Raw genomic sequence first — 16,793 nt, forward strand, 5'->3', positions numbered from 1 at the left:
TTGACGTTTTGTGGTGGTTGGCAAACCAGCTTTTGATGCATATTCCGCCACCTACTATTGAATTTGAGGGAAAACTACAAAATAAAATAAAAATAAAAAGAGAGAAAAAGCAAGAAAAAAGGAACCAACAAACCTGTACATTTGAGATATTTAAATGCAATATTAAACACTCATACTTTGTATGTTTGTTTAACAGTGAACGCTGATTAACCTATCTCTAAGTGCTTCTATAAGTTGTATTCTTTCATTGTCATTGTCAAAACTTTTACACTTTATTAAAACATGCTCGACTGTTTCAGGAAGATCACATCTGACACAACATCCAGATTCATGTTTTCAATCAGTGACTGGTTAAGAGTGCCAGGCTGGGAATCACATGGTTGCTAATAATACAGTAGGGCAAACAGCACAGTTACTTATTCCAACTTTTGCTTTATTCCCAATTTATTTGCTTTACATCTAAAGCTATTCAGATTTATATACTCATGTTCCCAGCAACGCTGTATAATTGAGTGAAATTATGACTAAAAAGCTAAATTATTTTATGCATTACTATTGGACAAAATAAATAAACTCAAATACTTTCTTTTGCTTACCGGTTTATACGTACAAAAAATGAATGGATTACAAAATATCTAAAATTCTCCAAACAGTTATTGCTGTCTTTTTAGTGCTGATGAATAGTCATCCTCAAACAAAACTTCCCAGGTCTCCGCCCCTAGTGCCTCCATCCAATAGTATCCTCGTGTGTAGAGCAACAAGAGCAACAAATCCAACCATACTTAGATATAGAAACTAATATAGCCTATACAGAAGATATCAAGAGCTGCTTAAGAAAACAGGATGACAGAGAAAAAGAAAGGTAAGAAGATGACACTAGAGGCAAATAGCCTAGAAACTTTTCAACAATATCTTTTAATGAAAAAGCAATATGTCAAGCTTAAAGAGAGTTGTGTTGGTACTTAAAAATTTGAATAAGCATGTTTCTAAATGTAGCCTTTTTTTAAAATTAAAAATTAATTATTTTATAAAATAAATTTATTTATTTTTTGTTTTAAGAACGTTAACCAACCATTTAATTTGCAATTTATACACTCAATTTGTCAATAAATAAATAGAATCTAGATTATATTATGCGTCAATAATATGAAATTATTATTTACCGTGCAAAATTGGAGAATCCGAGCTCGATAATGTGTGTAATATTATCAGAATATTATGCGTGAAACGAAATTTTCCCAGACAGTGATTTTGACAGAGAGCAGCGAAAAGGCCTCTGGTGGCTATAAAGCGCTATTGCCGATACAGGTTCGCGAATCGGTTCTTTTGAACAGTTCGTTTCCAACAACCAGTTAAATTCTTATTAATGACATAATCCGGAGTTACTTATTTGATTTGTAACATGTATTACATTTTTAAAGCTTTAATAAGGGTGTTTATTTTCATTTCATGTGTCCCACTTCAGGTTGTTGCAGACATGATTCAATTTAATTAGAACCTTAATATAATTTGCATTTAGCCTAGATTAAACAATAGGCCTACTCAATTTAAATTTAACCTCTCTGCGAAGATTAAACCCTAATTTCATAGGCTATGTGTGTTGATTGATAAAACTGTCTCGTCGTCGTAAATATTTTGCCATTGAGATGAGTGGGGAAAGTGTCCCAATCGACCTGAATTTACCCTATATTTCAAATAAATTGTCGGTTCAGTGAGAATTACCTCGAGAAACGCCCGAGTCCGACATTTGGAAGAGTCGTCTGAACCTTTTCTCAACCGGTTGACTCTTCTTCAAAGAATTGACTCGCGAATCGGACGTTCTGGGAAGTCCCTAGCAAACACAAGTTTTAAAAAAGACAGATGAAGCATAACAGAATCATAACAGAAATGTCCACAACACACCGCGTGGTCACTTAGATGCATTTCTAATGACAAACCCTTTATTTCTTTTCCAGAGAAAGTGTGCGTGTGTCACGCGCACGGGAGCCTGAGAGCGATTTGTTTCCACTCAGAAGTGAAGGGTCCTCTGATAACACTGTGTGACTGGGGTCGTCGCGTGACCAGGGACGGTTCGTCATACTGCCACGGACTGACGTTCAGCTCGCGACAGGTGAAGATACAAGAGAAAGTGCGCCTGCGAGTCGAGCACTGCGTGCGGGGTTGGCACGGAGGACTGCGGGTCGGATTCACGCATGTTTTACCCGAGCAGACATCTTTACCCCCTCTGGCCATCCCAGACTTGACCCACTCTCCACTGTTCGCGGCGGTGGTAGTTCCTGTGGGCATTTGTCGCCCTGGCTCAGAGATTCAGTTCTGGTTGAAGAAGAACGGCTGTCTGCGCATACGGAGTTCTGATGGCAGAACGCACACAGAGCAAACCTTTCTGAACGCCAAGTGGCCCGTCTGGGCGATGATGGACGTCTATGGACAGACCACGTCAGTGATGATGCTTGGTGAGGCTTCTGATGTATTTGTGTTCTGAGGCATAAAAATATTATTTTGTTGTTGAAAAAAACTGGTTATTTTTTTGCTATATTTTGATTGATTTTTTTCTACTTTACTTTTTGATATATATAGCCTATATATAAGGGACATAAATATATGCCTAGTTCTGTTTTTCCTGCCTAACAGTGTATGTGGTCTGTGTATCTGCGTTATAGGTTCCAAAAAGAGACGTTGCATCTTCACCATGAGGTCCTGTCCTGCTCTCACACACATCAAACACACTGAAGATAAAGAAATACAACAAATAGAAAGAAAGAAGGAACAAATGACCACGCTGGAGCAGAGAAACCTGAGAACCCCTTATCTTGGCAACACAGGTGAGAATCACATAAGTGCATGACAGTCATTGAATAGTCGAGTTAATAGTTTCAGCACCTAATCTCTTCTCTTTTCCCCTCAGATCACGAAACTCCTGACTGTGAGGAATGTGCAGTGTGTTATAGTGATGTGGCAAACGTTCGTTTGAGCTGTGGTCATAAATGTGTTTGTACTCCGTGTGGCATGAGGGTTTACATGACGTTTGGGACCTGTCCTCTCTGTCGTCATCCCTTGGGTTCTTTCAAACCATACGACTAGTTTTAAATAATTGCTTTAAAGTACAAATCCCTGCACTGTGCAAATATATATTTTTTTATTCTCTCTAGTTGCAGCATTTCTCATTTGTAAATGATTGTACATTCTGATTATTTATGAATATAATATATTTGCGAAAATATCAGATTTCCTTAATCTATTATGTAAATATGTATGTAATATGATTTAAATATATATGTCTGTATTGTAAATATGTATCTATGTAATATGAACAATGTTTATAATTTTGTATTAAATGCATTTTCTGTTAACAGTTTGTAGGACTGACTTTTTATTCTCATTTATTATAGCCTATCATATTTTTCTTTTAGCTGTTGGGTTAAAAGTGAACTCAGTAAAACCACACTGACCTGTGTAATACCTGAAAAATTGTAATTGTCAAAGTTAAAGATTAAAAGTGTGTTCTCAGGGCAAGACTTTTCCCACAAATGTTTAGGCCTAGTATTAAAGGGTTAATGTATTTGAATTGCGTATACAATTTTCATTAATTTGGTTTAAATGTTTTTAAAATAAACTAATAAACAGGCATATATTTGTCAGATATATAACCAAATTTATATAATTTAACTAATTATATCTTACTTATGTAGGACATGTTCACACACTTTTTAAGTGTTCATAAGGTTTTTAGAATTGTATTTTTAATTGATAAAATATATTTTTTTTCATATTAGCGTTAACGAGCAGTTGAACAGGCCACTTCCACCAGGGAACACCATTGTCATGACGGGGTGTACCGTGTACCTGGTCTGGAACAATGTTTAGGTAGGTGGCAGGTGTCAAATTTACTTCCACATGAATGGCCGGACCCAGGGTTTCCGAGCGTCCAGGTGCAGTTCTGATGCTCGTGTGTCCATAGGCACTTTTGATGGTGGACACGGAGCATCATAGACACTGATTGGTCTGTGACTTGTGCCACAGTAGACCTTCTGTTGGCTGGGACCAGACAGGATAGCTTTCGTTGTCCTCATGCATCGACGAGCTTCGGGGGCCCAACACCCTGTCACTGGTTTGTGGTTTGTCCCTCCTCGGACCACTGTTGGTAAATTCTCAGCACTGACGGAGAGCAACACACAAGCCTTGCCATTTCAGAGATACTCTGATCCAGTCGCCTTGCCATAACAATTCGGCCCTTGTCAAAGTCGCTCACGTCTTTATTTCTGCCCATTTCTCCTGCATCCAACGCATTGATTTCGAGAACTGATTGTTTGTTTACCATCTACCCAGACATTGACATGTGAGCTTGTTCGGAGGTGATCAACCATATTCGCTTGACCTGTGACGGGTCATAATATTTTGGCTCATCAATTATTACCATAACCATTTATTACCTTGGAATATTTTTGTGTTTCCATTTTTACTGCGCAAGTATAGATATAGGATAGTATATAAAAAGCTTATAAACATAGGTTGTTTAATGGCCATTGTGACAACTTACAAAGTGTCACAACAACATACCCAACAATTGGAAAATGTTTTTGCTAAATTAAAATATTAGCAAATGCTCAATGAACTATGTTTTTTTTTACTGGGCAATAATATCAGAATTGTTCAATAGCTTTCTTGCAGCCAAAATGTTTTATGTCAAGGAATGCAGTTGTGACAGAAGCGTTCTACGGTTCGTCCTGCTATTTTCTCTGTTGGGTTCATCAGATCATCAGAATGAATCTGAAATTCACAGAGGGTCATTAGTACAGTGCCCTTAAATGAAGTGAAATATTTAATTAATTCTATGGAAATCTTTTGTACTTTTTCTTGTATAGAGTGGTGCAGGTATGAACCTGGAAGACAAATTCATTTGCTGCTGGTTCCTTTGAGATTTTCCTATTGGGTTTTTAATAATTTTTTTTTAAAGTATGAGTAAAATAAAGCCTGCGGTAAACATAACTTGATGATACTTTGAGGTTTTGTTCTACAACATACAGTACACTGCACACACTCACGCCCCAAGCAGTCTTATCTGTTTACTTATTAAAAAAGTGTGTTTTAAAAAATGCATCAAAATTGAGTTTTCACTTTGGGTGTGTGTACATTTATGGTTTAGAACAAAATGTTTATGTTTATCTTTATTTTACACATAAACCGAAAAAACCCATGAAACCCCATAGGAAAATCTCAAAGGAGCAAGTGGCTAATTAGTCTTCCGGGTTCTGATGTCGGACCTATGCAGACTTCATCTACATCAAGTGGGATAAAACAATAGCTTTTTTTTCTGGCAACATATTTGAAACCAGACCATTTTGACTGTTTGAAAATAGGGTTAGTCATATTAATATGTTCACTATAAAAATGTAAATATTTCAATACAGCACATACTCTTATTAAAATTAATTTGTAAATTAAAACCATGTCCTGTCCAACTGCATAATACAAAATACCCCCCACCCCACCCCACACACACATTTCCCTGAGCATCTTTATGTAGTACACTTATTTACTTTAATTCTTTATCTATGAACCTTATCTTAAGATAACCTTTACACCATGGACAATATCAATAAATTCGTTAGATTATTTTAAAAACAGCTTTGAAAACACTATCGCATTATAATGATAAACTTATCATTAACTTAAGAGCGTATCCATTCATCCACAGTAGTTTTATTGACAGCCGTACCCTTGACCTGAAGTAAGCTCTAAGTCAGTTCAGGTCACAATGCACTAAATCAGAAATGTTTTTGGGGAAATAGATGTGGCCAAAAGTAAAATTTTTAACATTTAATTAAAAAACGATGGATGTTAATAGGGAGCTGTTCTTCTCTTCTGCTGTTCTAACAGCTTCTACTCTTCTGTAAAGGTTGATCCCATTCAGACACACGAGCATCAGTGATGTCTGATTTTGGGTGATGTCCCTCAAGCATATCAAGATGCACTCTACTTTACATGTGTGTTCATGTGCATAACTGTTCTTGGTTTTATGCACCTGTTAGAAAAGGGTGTAGCTGGAAATTGGAAAAAACACTAAAGTACAGGTGTGTCATCAACCCTTAAAAAGTAGAAGAAATAGAGAAAGAACACTATTGTGTATATTGGATCCGTGCATTAGGTCTTAAAGTGACAGCAGCCTAAAATTTCTGCTCCAGTCTGTGTTTTTAATGTTATTCAAATAACAAAAAACAATGGAAAAAAAATCACTCTGCTCTTAACTGAATAACTTTTGTAACTTTAATATGGATTAATCTGTTAATTCATACAGTGAAGATATCCAGTGTTATTTATTTTGTATTTGATTACTTTATTCAGCGTCTACCTGAAAACTACTGTTAATTGTCTTAAATAATGTTTTAAATTTATAGCAGTTAAGTTAGGTTAATTTTTTAGGTGTGCTATTGAAATTGTGAATTTTCACTGCAGTGTTAGGATTTGGTGTCATAACGTACTCGGTTACATACGTAACCTCGGTTCTCTCTAGAAAAGGGAACGAGTATTGCGTAAGCTAGCTTACGCTACGGGTAAAGTCATCTTTGCTCGAGATATTGAAGCCAAAAATTATCCTTAATTTTGCATTTATTGTCAACGCAGTGCAGCAGCCAGCAGACCTAGAGCAGGCCATATTGCGTGTTCATTGGCTGCCGTGCGGCAACTGCTGCAGCCTATCACTGAGCCTCGCGCGTGACGTCACGCTCAATGGAAAAGACATTTTGGAAAAGTCCAATGGAACAGACACTGCCGAGAAGGGGTACACAGACATCCCCCAGTCGAAGAGGCGGTCGCAGCGCACCTTTGCCTGCCCTCTGCGAGATGGTGCTCAAAGTCTGCCCTCCCGTCTAAAGCCTGCAGGACAAACCTCAGCCCTTGTCGGCCGCGCGTTCGCCGCCGCCGGACAAGCTGCTTCCGCCCTGCACTCGATGGCCGTGCTGCAGATCCTCCAAGCTGATCTCCTCCGCGAATGGGGTGAGAGAAGCAAGGACCCAGCGCCATCATGGATTTGAGGAGCTCCCTTCGTGCTATGAAATCCGCGGCTCAGGCAATGGGCAGATGCATGGCCTCGCTCACCGTCACAGAGAGGCACCTCTGGCTGACGCTTGCGGATATGAGGGAGTCAGAGCGCTCCGCGTTTCTCGACGCGCCGCTCTCCCCTACTGGTCCCTTCGGCCCAGCGGTGAACAGGATCGTCGACCGCTTCTCCGAAGTGCAGAAGACCTCGCAGGCCATGAACCTTTTCCTGCCTCGACGCTCTAGCTCCTCTGCTCCTCTCCTCCAAGGTTGCGCTGAAGCCCGAGCAGGCAAAGTCTTCCTACCAACATCAGAGAGGAAAAGACGTCTGGATCTCGCTGTGGCAGGACCACCGTCAAAATATCTCGTCCTGTCAGTCCCCTCAGAGAAGGCTACTGCAGACGCACATTTAGCAGCCAACGAGTCGGCAACACCGCCCGCTCGCCTGCACACAAACGCCATTTTTATGGCGACCCAGAGAAATCTCAAAAAGAGCATAAGTTCTGGTTATCCGGCTCACGCCGAGGGTGTTTTAAGTGTAGAAAAAGTGCCCACAAGTCAGTGCTCACCCCTACACAAAAACACGATGCCCCGCGTGTCTCACACACTCACAGAGCCCACTCTCATATAGCTGGCAAATGCCGCACGAGTGCTGGGTGTAGAGAATGTGCCCACAAATCTTTGCTCACACCTACTCGCTGCCCGCTCTGTTACACGGCAACAGCCTCACAGCGGCCAAGTTATGAATGTAAGTCACGTGCCCGCCCACGAGCGCTCACGCTTACTGACAAACACTTCGCCCCAGGCTCCGCTCGCACTAAATATCGTCACAAAATGTTCCCCATTCCCAGTAATCGGGTCATCTCAATTGATACAGACAGTCACAGCTGTCAGCGAGCCGCCGTTCCCGAGATCAGAGGGCGTGCGCGCCCCTCACACACCTCCGGTTCATTTTCCCGAGCCCGCGAAGTGCAGCGATCGGAACCCGGAGTCCATTCTGCCCCTAGCTATACATGTAGAAGCATGGAAGGCTATTCCAGGTGTGTCAGAATGGGTGCTGAGCACAATAAGACAGGGCTATTCGCTTCAGTTTGCTCGCCGTCCCCCTCGCTTTCGAGCGCGGACCGAGACGAAAGTGAAAGCGGATGTAGCGCATCTACTCCACGCAGAAATAGCCAAACTGCTGTGCAAAGAGGCCATAGAACCAGTACCTCCTTCTCTGAGCGAGTCAGGCTTTTACAGCCGTTATTTTCTCGTACCCAAGAAGGACGGAGCTCTAAGACCTATCTTAGATCTGAGATATTTGAACAAAGCTCTCATGAGACGGCCGTTCAAAATGCTCACGACCAAACAAATCCTCGCGCAAATTCGCCCGAGGGACTGGTTTATCTCTCTCGATCTGAAAGATGCATTTCAGATCCCGATAGTCCCCTGTCATAGGCCATTCTTGAGATTCGCCTTCGACGGTCGGGCATATCAATACACCGTTCTCCCGTTCGGCCTGTCTTTGGCACCCCGTACATTTACGAAGTGCAAGGATGCGGCTCTCGCCCCCTTGAGAGTGAAAGGGCTGCGAATTCTGAACTATTTGGACGATTGGCTGATTTTAGCACAGTCAGAGATAGAACTGTTATCTCACAGAACAGTGCTTCTCAGTCATCTGGAAAGCTTGGGCCTCACGGTCAACTGGACCAAGAGCTCATTACTGCCCAGTCAGTCAGCTTCCTTTCTAGGAATAGAACTGGACTCTGTGGCTATGACGGCCCGCCTATCGACACAGCGCGCGCGCCGTGTTCGACACCTCGCCGCGTCTTTCCAGGAGGGCAGCATCACACCTCTGAAGACAATCCAGAGGATGCTAGGCTGTATGGCCTCAGCTGCGGCTGTGCTTCAGCTGGGCTTGCTGCGCATGCGCCCGCTACAACGCTGGCTGAACGCCCAAGTGCCTCACCAGGCTTGGGTTTTCAGGCTACAGACGAGTCAGAGTGACTCAGAGCTGCGTTTTGGCTCTGCAGCCCTGGTTAGCGGCCGACTGGTACCAGCGGGGAGTGACAATGGGGGCTGTCTCACACCGAAAGGTCATCTCGACGGACACCTCCAACTTAGGTTGGGGCGCCGTCTTCGAAGGCAGACCGGTCTTTGGCCTGTGGTCAGACCAGGAGAGACGCTTCCACATAAACTGTCTGGAAATGATAGCGGTCGAGAACGCACTCAAACGCTTCCTCCCGTTCATACAGGACCACCATGTGCTAGTCCGCTCGGACAACATGTCTGTGGTGTCCTACATAAATCGTCAGGGCGGTGTCAGATTCAGAAGCCTCTGCCATCTGACAGAACGCCTTCTTGTATCGTCTCAGTACCTCCTGCGCTCGCTGAGAGCTGCGCATGTGCCAGGCCACTTGAACGACGGTCCAGACAAACTGTCCAGGAACTACGTTTCCCCAGGGGAATGGTCCCTGCACCCCCAGACAGTCCAGTCACTGTGCCACCTTTACGGCAAAGCGAAAGTCGACCGGTTTGCGTCAAAAGACAACGCTCATTGCCCACTGTTCTTTTCAAAGAACGAGGATGCGCTGGCCCAAATCTGGCCCAGCCTCCCACTTTATGCTTTCCCTCCGGTCTCTCTGTTACCACAGGTAATAAAGAGGATCAGGGAAATGCGCCACTCGGTGCTCCTTATAGCCCTGCGCTGGGAGAACCAAAGATTGGTTCCCAGAGCTGTCTCACACAGCCCCTTGGCCGATTCCGGTGAGGAAAGATCTCCTCTCTCAAGCCCGCGGCTCAATCTGGCATACCCATCCAGAGCGCTGGTCTCTGCACGTATGGTTAATCAACGGATACCCGTTGTCCTGCCAGAAGGAGTGATGAACACGATTACGCAATCCAGAGCTCCATCTACAAGGCGGCTTTACGCGTCTAAATGGTCGGTGTTCTCCAAATGGTGTGCTGATAGAGAAGAAAGAAAGAAACACACACAGGAAGAAACATGGTCGTCATCCGCTTCCTTTGAGGAGCCAGACGGATGAATCCCCCGCAACCCCTGTCGGTTCCCATATGGGATCTTTCATTGGTCCTGGAGGCCCTGAAAGCTTTCCCCTTTGAACCGATAGTATCTGTGGATCTAAAGTACCTCTCGCTCAAAACTGTTTTCCTGACAGCTCTGTCATCAGTCAAACATGTGGGGGATTTACACGCGCTATCCGTTAGCGCTGCGTGTCTTGAGTTCGGGCCAAATTACTCTAAAGTCATCCTTAAGCCAAGACATGGTTATGTCCCTAAAGTGTTGGGCACCCCCTTCAGAGCGCAGGTCATTTCTCTTTCGGCTCTGCCAGCATCCGATAGTGAGGGTGATGTTAATCTCCTCTGCCCCGTCAGGGCGCTGAGGGCTTACATTACGCGCTCCGCCTCTTTCAGGCTATCGGAACAGCTCTTTGTTTCGTTTGGTGGGCGCACCAAGGTTCTCGCCGCGTCGAAACAGAGCCTGTCCATATGGATAGTGGAAGCTATCACATCCGCTTATAAGTCTAAAGGTCTGCAATGCCCCTTGGGCATCAGGGCGCATTCCACCAGAGGCGTGGCCTCGTCGTGGGCTTGGTCCAGCGTAATTTCCATTCAAGACTTTTGTGAGGCGACAGGCTGGGCCTCTCCGTCCACATTTGTTAGGTTTTATAACCTGGAAGTTCCCGCCTTGCAGGCTAGACTTCTGTCAGTGTGAGCGGTGTTTATACTCTGCCAAGATTATCATGCGCAGACTACTCTCGCGCGACGTTAGCTCTCCTGGTTGGGCGGCACTATATGGTGGATAGTTTTATGGACCGGCGACGCCGCTCTGTATAGGGTATATGAGTATATGAGTATGTGCTTATAACATGTGCTGGCCCGCATTGCTGGCCACCTGTTTCCCACTTATCTATGTTCCCCGGGAATCCCTGGGACTCATGAAGTGGAGGCTGGGCGCGCACGGCGTTGACAAAGGGAACCTCTCGTAAGAGAACTGCCAAAACAGTTTCATGGCCGGTAAAAAATATTAATATTTTAATATATTAATAAGTCACCGGCCATTGGCAGGTGTGGCAAAAAGATAGTTTTTCGGCCATATATATATAAATGATATCATAAATGATATCATAAAAATAGTAAACACTCAAAATGAAAGTGAAATAGTACAACTGTGTTATCACATTGTTGACTGCTTTGCAAAGCTCTTGAACTTTAAACCAGAGACGAAATACAAGCTAAAGTGCCCTTGATCCAGGAAATATTCCTACTTTTTGAAAACAAATTTGAATTACACAAATGGCTCATTGAAATGTCTGAATGGCTAAATGAATAACACTCAATTTATCGAGTTATACACATTGCTTGTCCAGTGTATTTGTTATTCTTCGTTCACAGTCAAGAAATTACAAAAGTTTATTGAATAACAAAAATCTATGACAAGAATGAAACACAAAAACAAACAAGTAAAAGTGAAAGTAAACTGGTGCAACAGTAGTCAGCAACACATCTATTCCCATTTCAGTCGTATCCGACTCTTGCCACATGAGAGACTGACCATGAATGTTCTTGGCAATGATTTTTCCAGGTAATTCCTCAATTATCCCCCTTACAACCCCCCACCCAATGACCAATAATGCAATGAACTGTACTCGGGGCCAGATAATAGCGATGCCATTATCGCTAATAGTGAATATAGTTTCAATATTATAGATATAGATGAATAGTGTCAATATTGTGGATGCACTTTTTTCTTACTCTAATCCAGGGTTCATCAATAGGAGGCCCGCGGGCCACATCCGGCCCGTGAGTGGAAAATGTTTGGCCCTCACTTATTTCAAGGTTGTCATGGTAACATCAGCGTAAGCATGTCACTGGCGCAAAAATGCAAACGCAGTATCTGACAGCATTTGCGCACAACAAAAGTATGGCAAGTGTTAAGAAAAGAAAAGTGGACAGAAAACAGACGATTCAAATCTGAATGGACTGAACAATTTTGTTTTATTTTGCCTGACCACCACAACGCAAAGCCAACGTGTTTGTTGGATGCACGCAGACCGTGGCTGTTTGTAAGGCTGGTAATATCAAACGCCATTTCAACTCATTGCACAGCAATTTTCCTGAACATTCTGAGAGTCGCAAACAGAAGGAAACACAATTGGTAGCAGCTTACAAGCAATCAGTTACTGTTATTCATAAAACCACATCCATACAGGAGAATGCACCGCAGCATCCTTACATGTGGCTTGGAACCTGACAAAGGCCAAAAGCCGTTCACTGGTGCCGAATTAATTAAAACCTGAGCAATTGATATGGTGGATGAAGTTTTAAATCACAATGAGAAAACAAAGAAAATGGTTGTGGAGCTATTACAGAAGGTGCCATTCTCCAATTGCACAGCAACAAGAAGAGTAGAGGCACTGGTGCGTGAGTGTCTATCCAACATAAAGAAAGCTGAAGTCATGTCACTTGCAATAGACTCGTCTTGCGACCGAACCGACATTGAACAGCTGTCAGTGTTCGTCATATTTTTTGATAGGAAGGTTTTCTGCGATGAGCTGCTTTGTTTGCTGCCAATACAGGGACGTGCAACCGTGTCCCATGCAGACATGGAGATCCAGAGTTGTTATTTGTTCATTTGGTTTTAATATCTACCATGCAAAGTTCTTTAGTTTTCTGTATCTGACTACAAAAATGCTCATAATTGCTTGAATAAAACAGACTAATGAGAAAAATAAAATAATAAAAATAAATAAATAAAATCAGAATAATTATATTGTGATTTGTGACTCTTTTAACAAAACAACAACAGCAACAATAATAGCAGAGCAAACATTGAGGTCATAACAGTGGCCCTTGGCTCTGTATTGTCGGCAGAATTTGGTCCTTGGTAAAAATTAATTGAGGAACCCTGCCCTAATCTGACAACGTATCTCCGGGCATACAGACGTTTCAAAATGTGGCACATAATAGCCTGACCAATATATAACTTAATTTTCTTTTTCAGCATCTTAAGACAATGCTCACAATTAATAGCAGTTGTATTGCTGTATAGCAGTTTTTTCTGAAGAAAAGTAAGATTAATATGTAACTATTTTCTGCAAAGTCAGAATGTTCAGCTCAATGCATGGGCGGACATACTGGTTTTAGATCAGAAAGACAAAATGCCCACAGACATTTTTAAAAGTCATGTGACCTACATATTCAAAACAGACTCAACTATGAGAATGATAAGAGCATTGGATGAAAAATTCTTTCTCATGCCTCCTTCAAATTAAAGAGTATATATTTTGCGGCGGCACTGTTAATGATTACACTATAGCCTACTAGAATGTGCTTATCCATTCTCACCACAGTATTTAGGTTTCTTTTTGACTGGTCAAGTAAGGTGTGGCTTCTTAAACATCCATGCAATACTTCATTTTAGAACTAACTGTGAACACACAAAGTAATACTTACACCCTCGTGGTGTGAAACAAGACATGAAGGGAATTTTCTTTTCTTTTAGTTAAGCTAAGTTTTACAGTTAAGTTTAGTTTAGTTAAGCATTCTTTTGATGCATATTCCGCCATCTACTATTGACTTTGAGAGAAAACTTCAAAATAATAAAATAAAAAGAGAGAAAAATAAAGAAAACAGGAATTTCTTTGAGATATTTTAATGCAATATTAACTTCTATATCTCTAAGTGCTTCTATAAGTTGTATTCTTTCATTGTCATAACTTTTACACTTTATTAAAACATGCTCGACTGTTTCAGGAAGATCACATCTGACACAACATCCAGATTCATGTTTTCAATCAGTGACTGGTTAAGAGTGCCAGGCTGGGAATCACATGGTTGCTAGCAATACAGGGCAAACAGCACAGTTACTTATTCCAACTTTTGCTTTATTCCCAATTTATTTGCTTTACATCTAAAGCAATTCAGATTTATATACTCATGTTCCCAGCAACACTGTATAATTGAGTCAAATTATGACTAAAAAGCTAAATTATTTTGTGCATTACTATTGGACAACATAAATAAAAAACTCAAATACTTTCTTTTGCTTACCAGTTTATATGTACAAAAAACGAATGGATTACTAAATATCTAAAATTCTCCAAGCAGTTATTGCTGTCATTTTAGTGCTGATGAATAGTCATCCTCAAACAAAACTTCCCAGGTCTCCGCCCCTAGTGGCTCCATCCAATAGTATCCTCGTGTGTAGAGCAACAAGAGCAACAAATCCAACCATACTTAGATATAGAAACTAATATAGCCTATACAGAAGATATCAAGAGCTGCTTAAGAAAACAGGATGACAGAGAAAAAGAAAGGTAAGAAGATGACACTAGAGGCAAATAGCCTAATAACTTTTCAACAATATCTTTTAATGAAAAAGCAATGTGTCAAGCTTAAAGAGAGTTGTGTTGGTACTTAAAAATTTGAATAAGCACGTTTATATGTAAATTATTTATTTTTTGTTTTAAGAACGTTAACCAAACAATTAATTTGCAATTTATACAATCAAATTGTTCATAAATAAATAGATTATAGATTATATTATGCGTTAATAATATGAAATTATTATTTACTGTGCAACATTGGAGAATCCGAGCTCGATAATGTGTGTAATATTATCAGAATATTATGCGTGAAACGAAATTTTCCCAGACAGTGATTTTGACAGAGAGCAGCGAAAGCCTCTAGTGGCTATAAAGCGCTATTGCGCTATTTATATATTTAAATTTAACCTCTCTGCGAAGATTAAACCCTAATTTCATAGGCTATGTGTGTTGATTGATAAAACTGTCTCGTCGTCGTAAATATTTTTCCATTGAGATGAGTGGGAAAAGTGTCCCAATATTTCAAATAAATTGTCGGTTCAGTGAGAATTACCTCGAGAAACGCCCGAGTCCGACATTTGGAAGAGTCGTCTGAACCTTTTCTCAACCGGTTGACTCTTCTTAAAAGAATTGACTCGCGAATCGGACGTTCTGGGAAGTCCCTAGCAAACACAAGTTTTAAAAAAGACAGATGAAGCATAACAGAATCATAACAGAAATGTCCACAACACACCGCGTGGTCACTTAGATGCATTTCTAATGACAAACCCTTTATTTCTTTTCCAGAGAAAGTGTGCGTGTGTCACGCGCACGGGAGCCTGAGAGCGATTTGTTTCCACTCAGAAGTGAAGGGTCCTCTGATAACACTGTGTGACTGGGGTCGTCGCGTGACCAGGGACGGTTCGTCATACTGCCACGGACTGACGTTCAGCTGGCGACAGGTGAAGATACAGGAGAAAGTGCGCCTGCGAGTCGAGCACTGCGTGCGGGGTTGGCACGGAGGACTGCGGGTCGGATTCACGCATGTTTTACCCGAGCAGACATCTTTACCCCCTCTGGCCATCCCAGACTTGACCCACTCTCCACTGTTCGCGGCGGTGGTAGTTCCTGTGGGCATTTGTCGCCCTGGCTCAGAGATTCAGTTCTGGTTGAAGAAGAACGGCTGTCTGCGCATACGGAGTTCTGATGGCAGAACGCACACAGAGCAAACCTTTCTGAACGCCAAGTGGCCCGTCTGGGCGATGATGGACGTCTATGGACAGACCACGTCAGTGATGATGCTTGGTGAGGCTTCTGATGTATTTGTGTTCTGAGGCATAAAAAGGTTTTGTTGTTGAAAAAAAAAGGTTATTTTTGTAATTTTTTTCTACTTTACTTTTTGATATATATATATATATATATATATATATATATATATATATATATATATATATATATATATATATAAGGGACATAAATATATGCCTAGTTCTGTTTTTCCTGCCTAACAGTGTATGTGGTCTGTGTATCTGCGTTATAGGTTCCAAAAAGAGACGTTGCATCTTCACCATGAGGTCCTGTCCTGCTCTCACACACATCAAACACACTGAAGATAAAGAAATACAACAAATAGAAAGAAAGAAGGAACAAATGACCATGCTGGAGCAGAGAAACCTGAGAACCCCTTATCTTGTCAACACAGGTGAGAATCACATAAGTGCATGACAGTCATTGAATAGTCGAGTTAATAGTTTCAGCACCTAATCTCTTCTCTTTTCCCCTCAGATCACGAAACTCCTGACTGTGAGGAATGTGCAGTGTGTTATAGTGATGTGGCAAACGTTCGTTTGAGCTGTGGTCATAAATGTGTTTGTACTCCGTGTGGCATGAGGGTTTACATGACGTTTGGGACCTGTCCTCTGTGTCGTCAGACCTTGGGTTCCTTCAAACCATACGACTAGTTTTAAATAATTGCTTTAAAGTACAAATCACTGCACTGTGCAAAATTTTTTTTTCATTCTCTCTAGTTGCAGTATTTCCCATTTGTAGATGCTTGTACATTCGGATTATTTATGAATATAATATAATATATTTGCAAAAATATCAGATTTTCTTAATCTATTATGTAAATATGTATATAAAATGATTTAAATATTATATTTATGTATTGTAAATATGTATGTATGTAATATTAACAATGTTTTTAATTTTGTATTAAATGCATTTTATGTAAACAGTTTGTAGACTGACTTTTTATGCTCATTTATTCGTCACCTGACCTCACAAAGCGTTTATTCGTCACCTCACAAAGCGTAATGTCTTGCGCTACTGAACATTTCCACCAGGTGTCAGTATTGTGTAGGAAAACAAAAACTCCCAACAACAGAAGAAACTGAAAAAAGTTTGATTAGCCATTGTTCTAATCCTAATTCTTAACGACGCTTATGTTCA

General features: G+C 41.3%; 2 protein-coding genes across 2 annotated transcripts; both read left to right on the plus strand.

The window, feature by feature from the left end:
* Nucleotides 1–810: 810 nt before the first annotated feature.
* Nucleotides 811–3,350, plus strand: LOC143732781 (E3 ubiquitin-protein ligase NEURL3-like). Its single transcript, XM_077224152.1, has 4 exons — nucleotides 811–862; nucleotides 1,956–2,453; nucleotides 2,661–2,822; nucleotides 2,906–3,350. The coding sequence occupies exons 1-4, from the start codon at nucleotides 844–846 to the stop codon at nucleotides 3,079–3,081; spliced, it is 855 nt and encodes a 284-aa protein (XP_077080267.1). The 5' UTR covers nucleotides 811–843; the 3' UTR covers nucleotides 3,082–3,350.
* A 10,923-nt stretch (nucleotides 3,351–14,273) lies between these two features.
* Nucleotides 14,274–16,338, plus strand: LOC143732832 (E3 ubiquitin-protein ligase NEURL3-like). The gene is made up of 4 exons (XM_077224261.1): nucleotides 14,274–14,354; nucleotides 15,150–15,647; nucleotides 15,883–16,044; nucleotides 16,128–16,338. Exons 1-4 carry the CDS (start codon nucleotides 14,336–14,338, stop codon nucleotides 16,301–16,303), a joined length of 855 nt encoding a protein of 284 aa, XP_077080376.1. The 5' UTR covers nucleotides 14,274–14,335; the 3' UTR covers nucleotides 16,304–16,338.
* The last annotated feature ends 455 nt before the right edge of the window (nucleotides 16,339–16,793 follow it).

Source organism: Siphateles boraxobius, unplaced genomic scaffold, assembly GCF_051911475.1.
Source record: "Siphateles boraxobius isolate OS27281-9 unplaced genomic scaffold, OSU_SipBor_1 9, whole genome shotgun sequence".
NCBI classification, from domain to species: domain Eukaryota; kingdom Metazoa; phylum Chordata; class Actinopteri; order Cypriniformes; family Leuciscidae; genus Siphateles; species Siphateles boraxobius.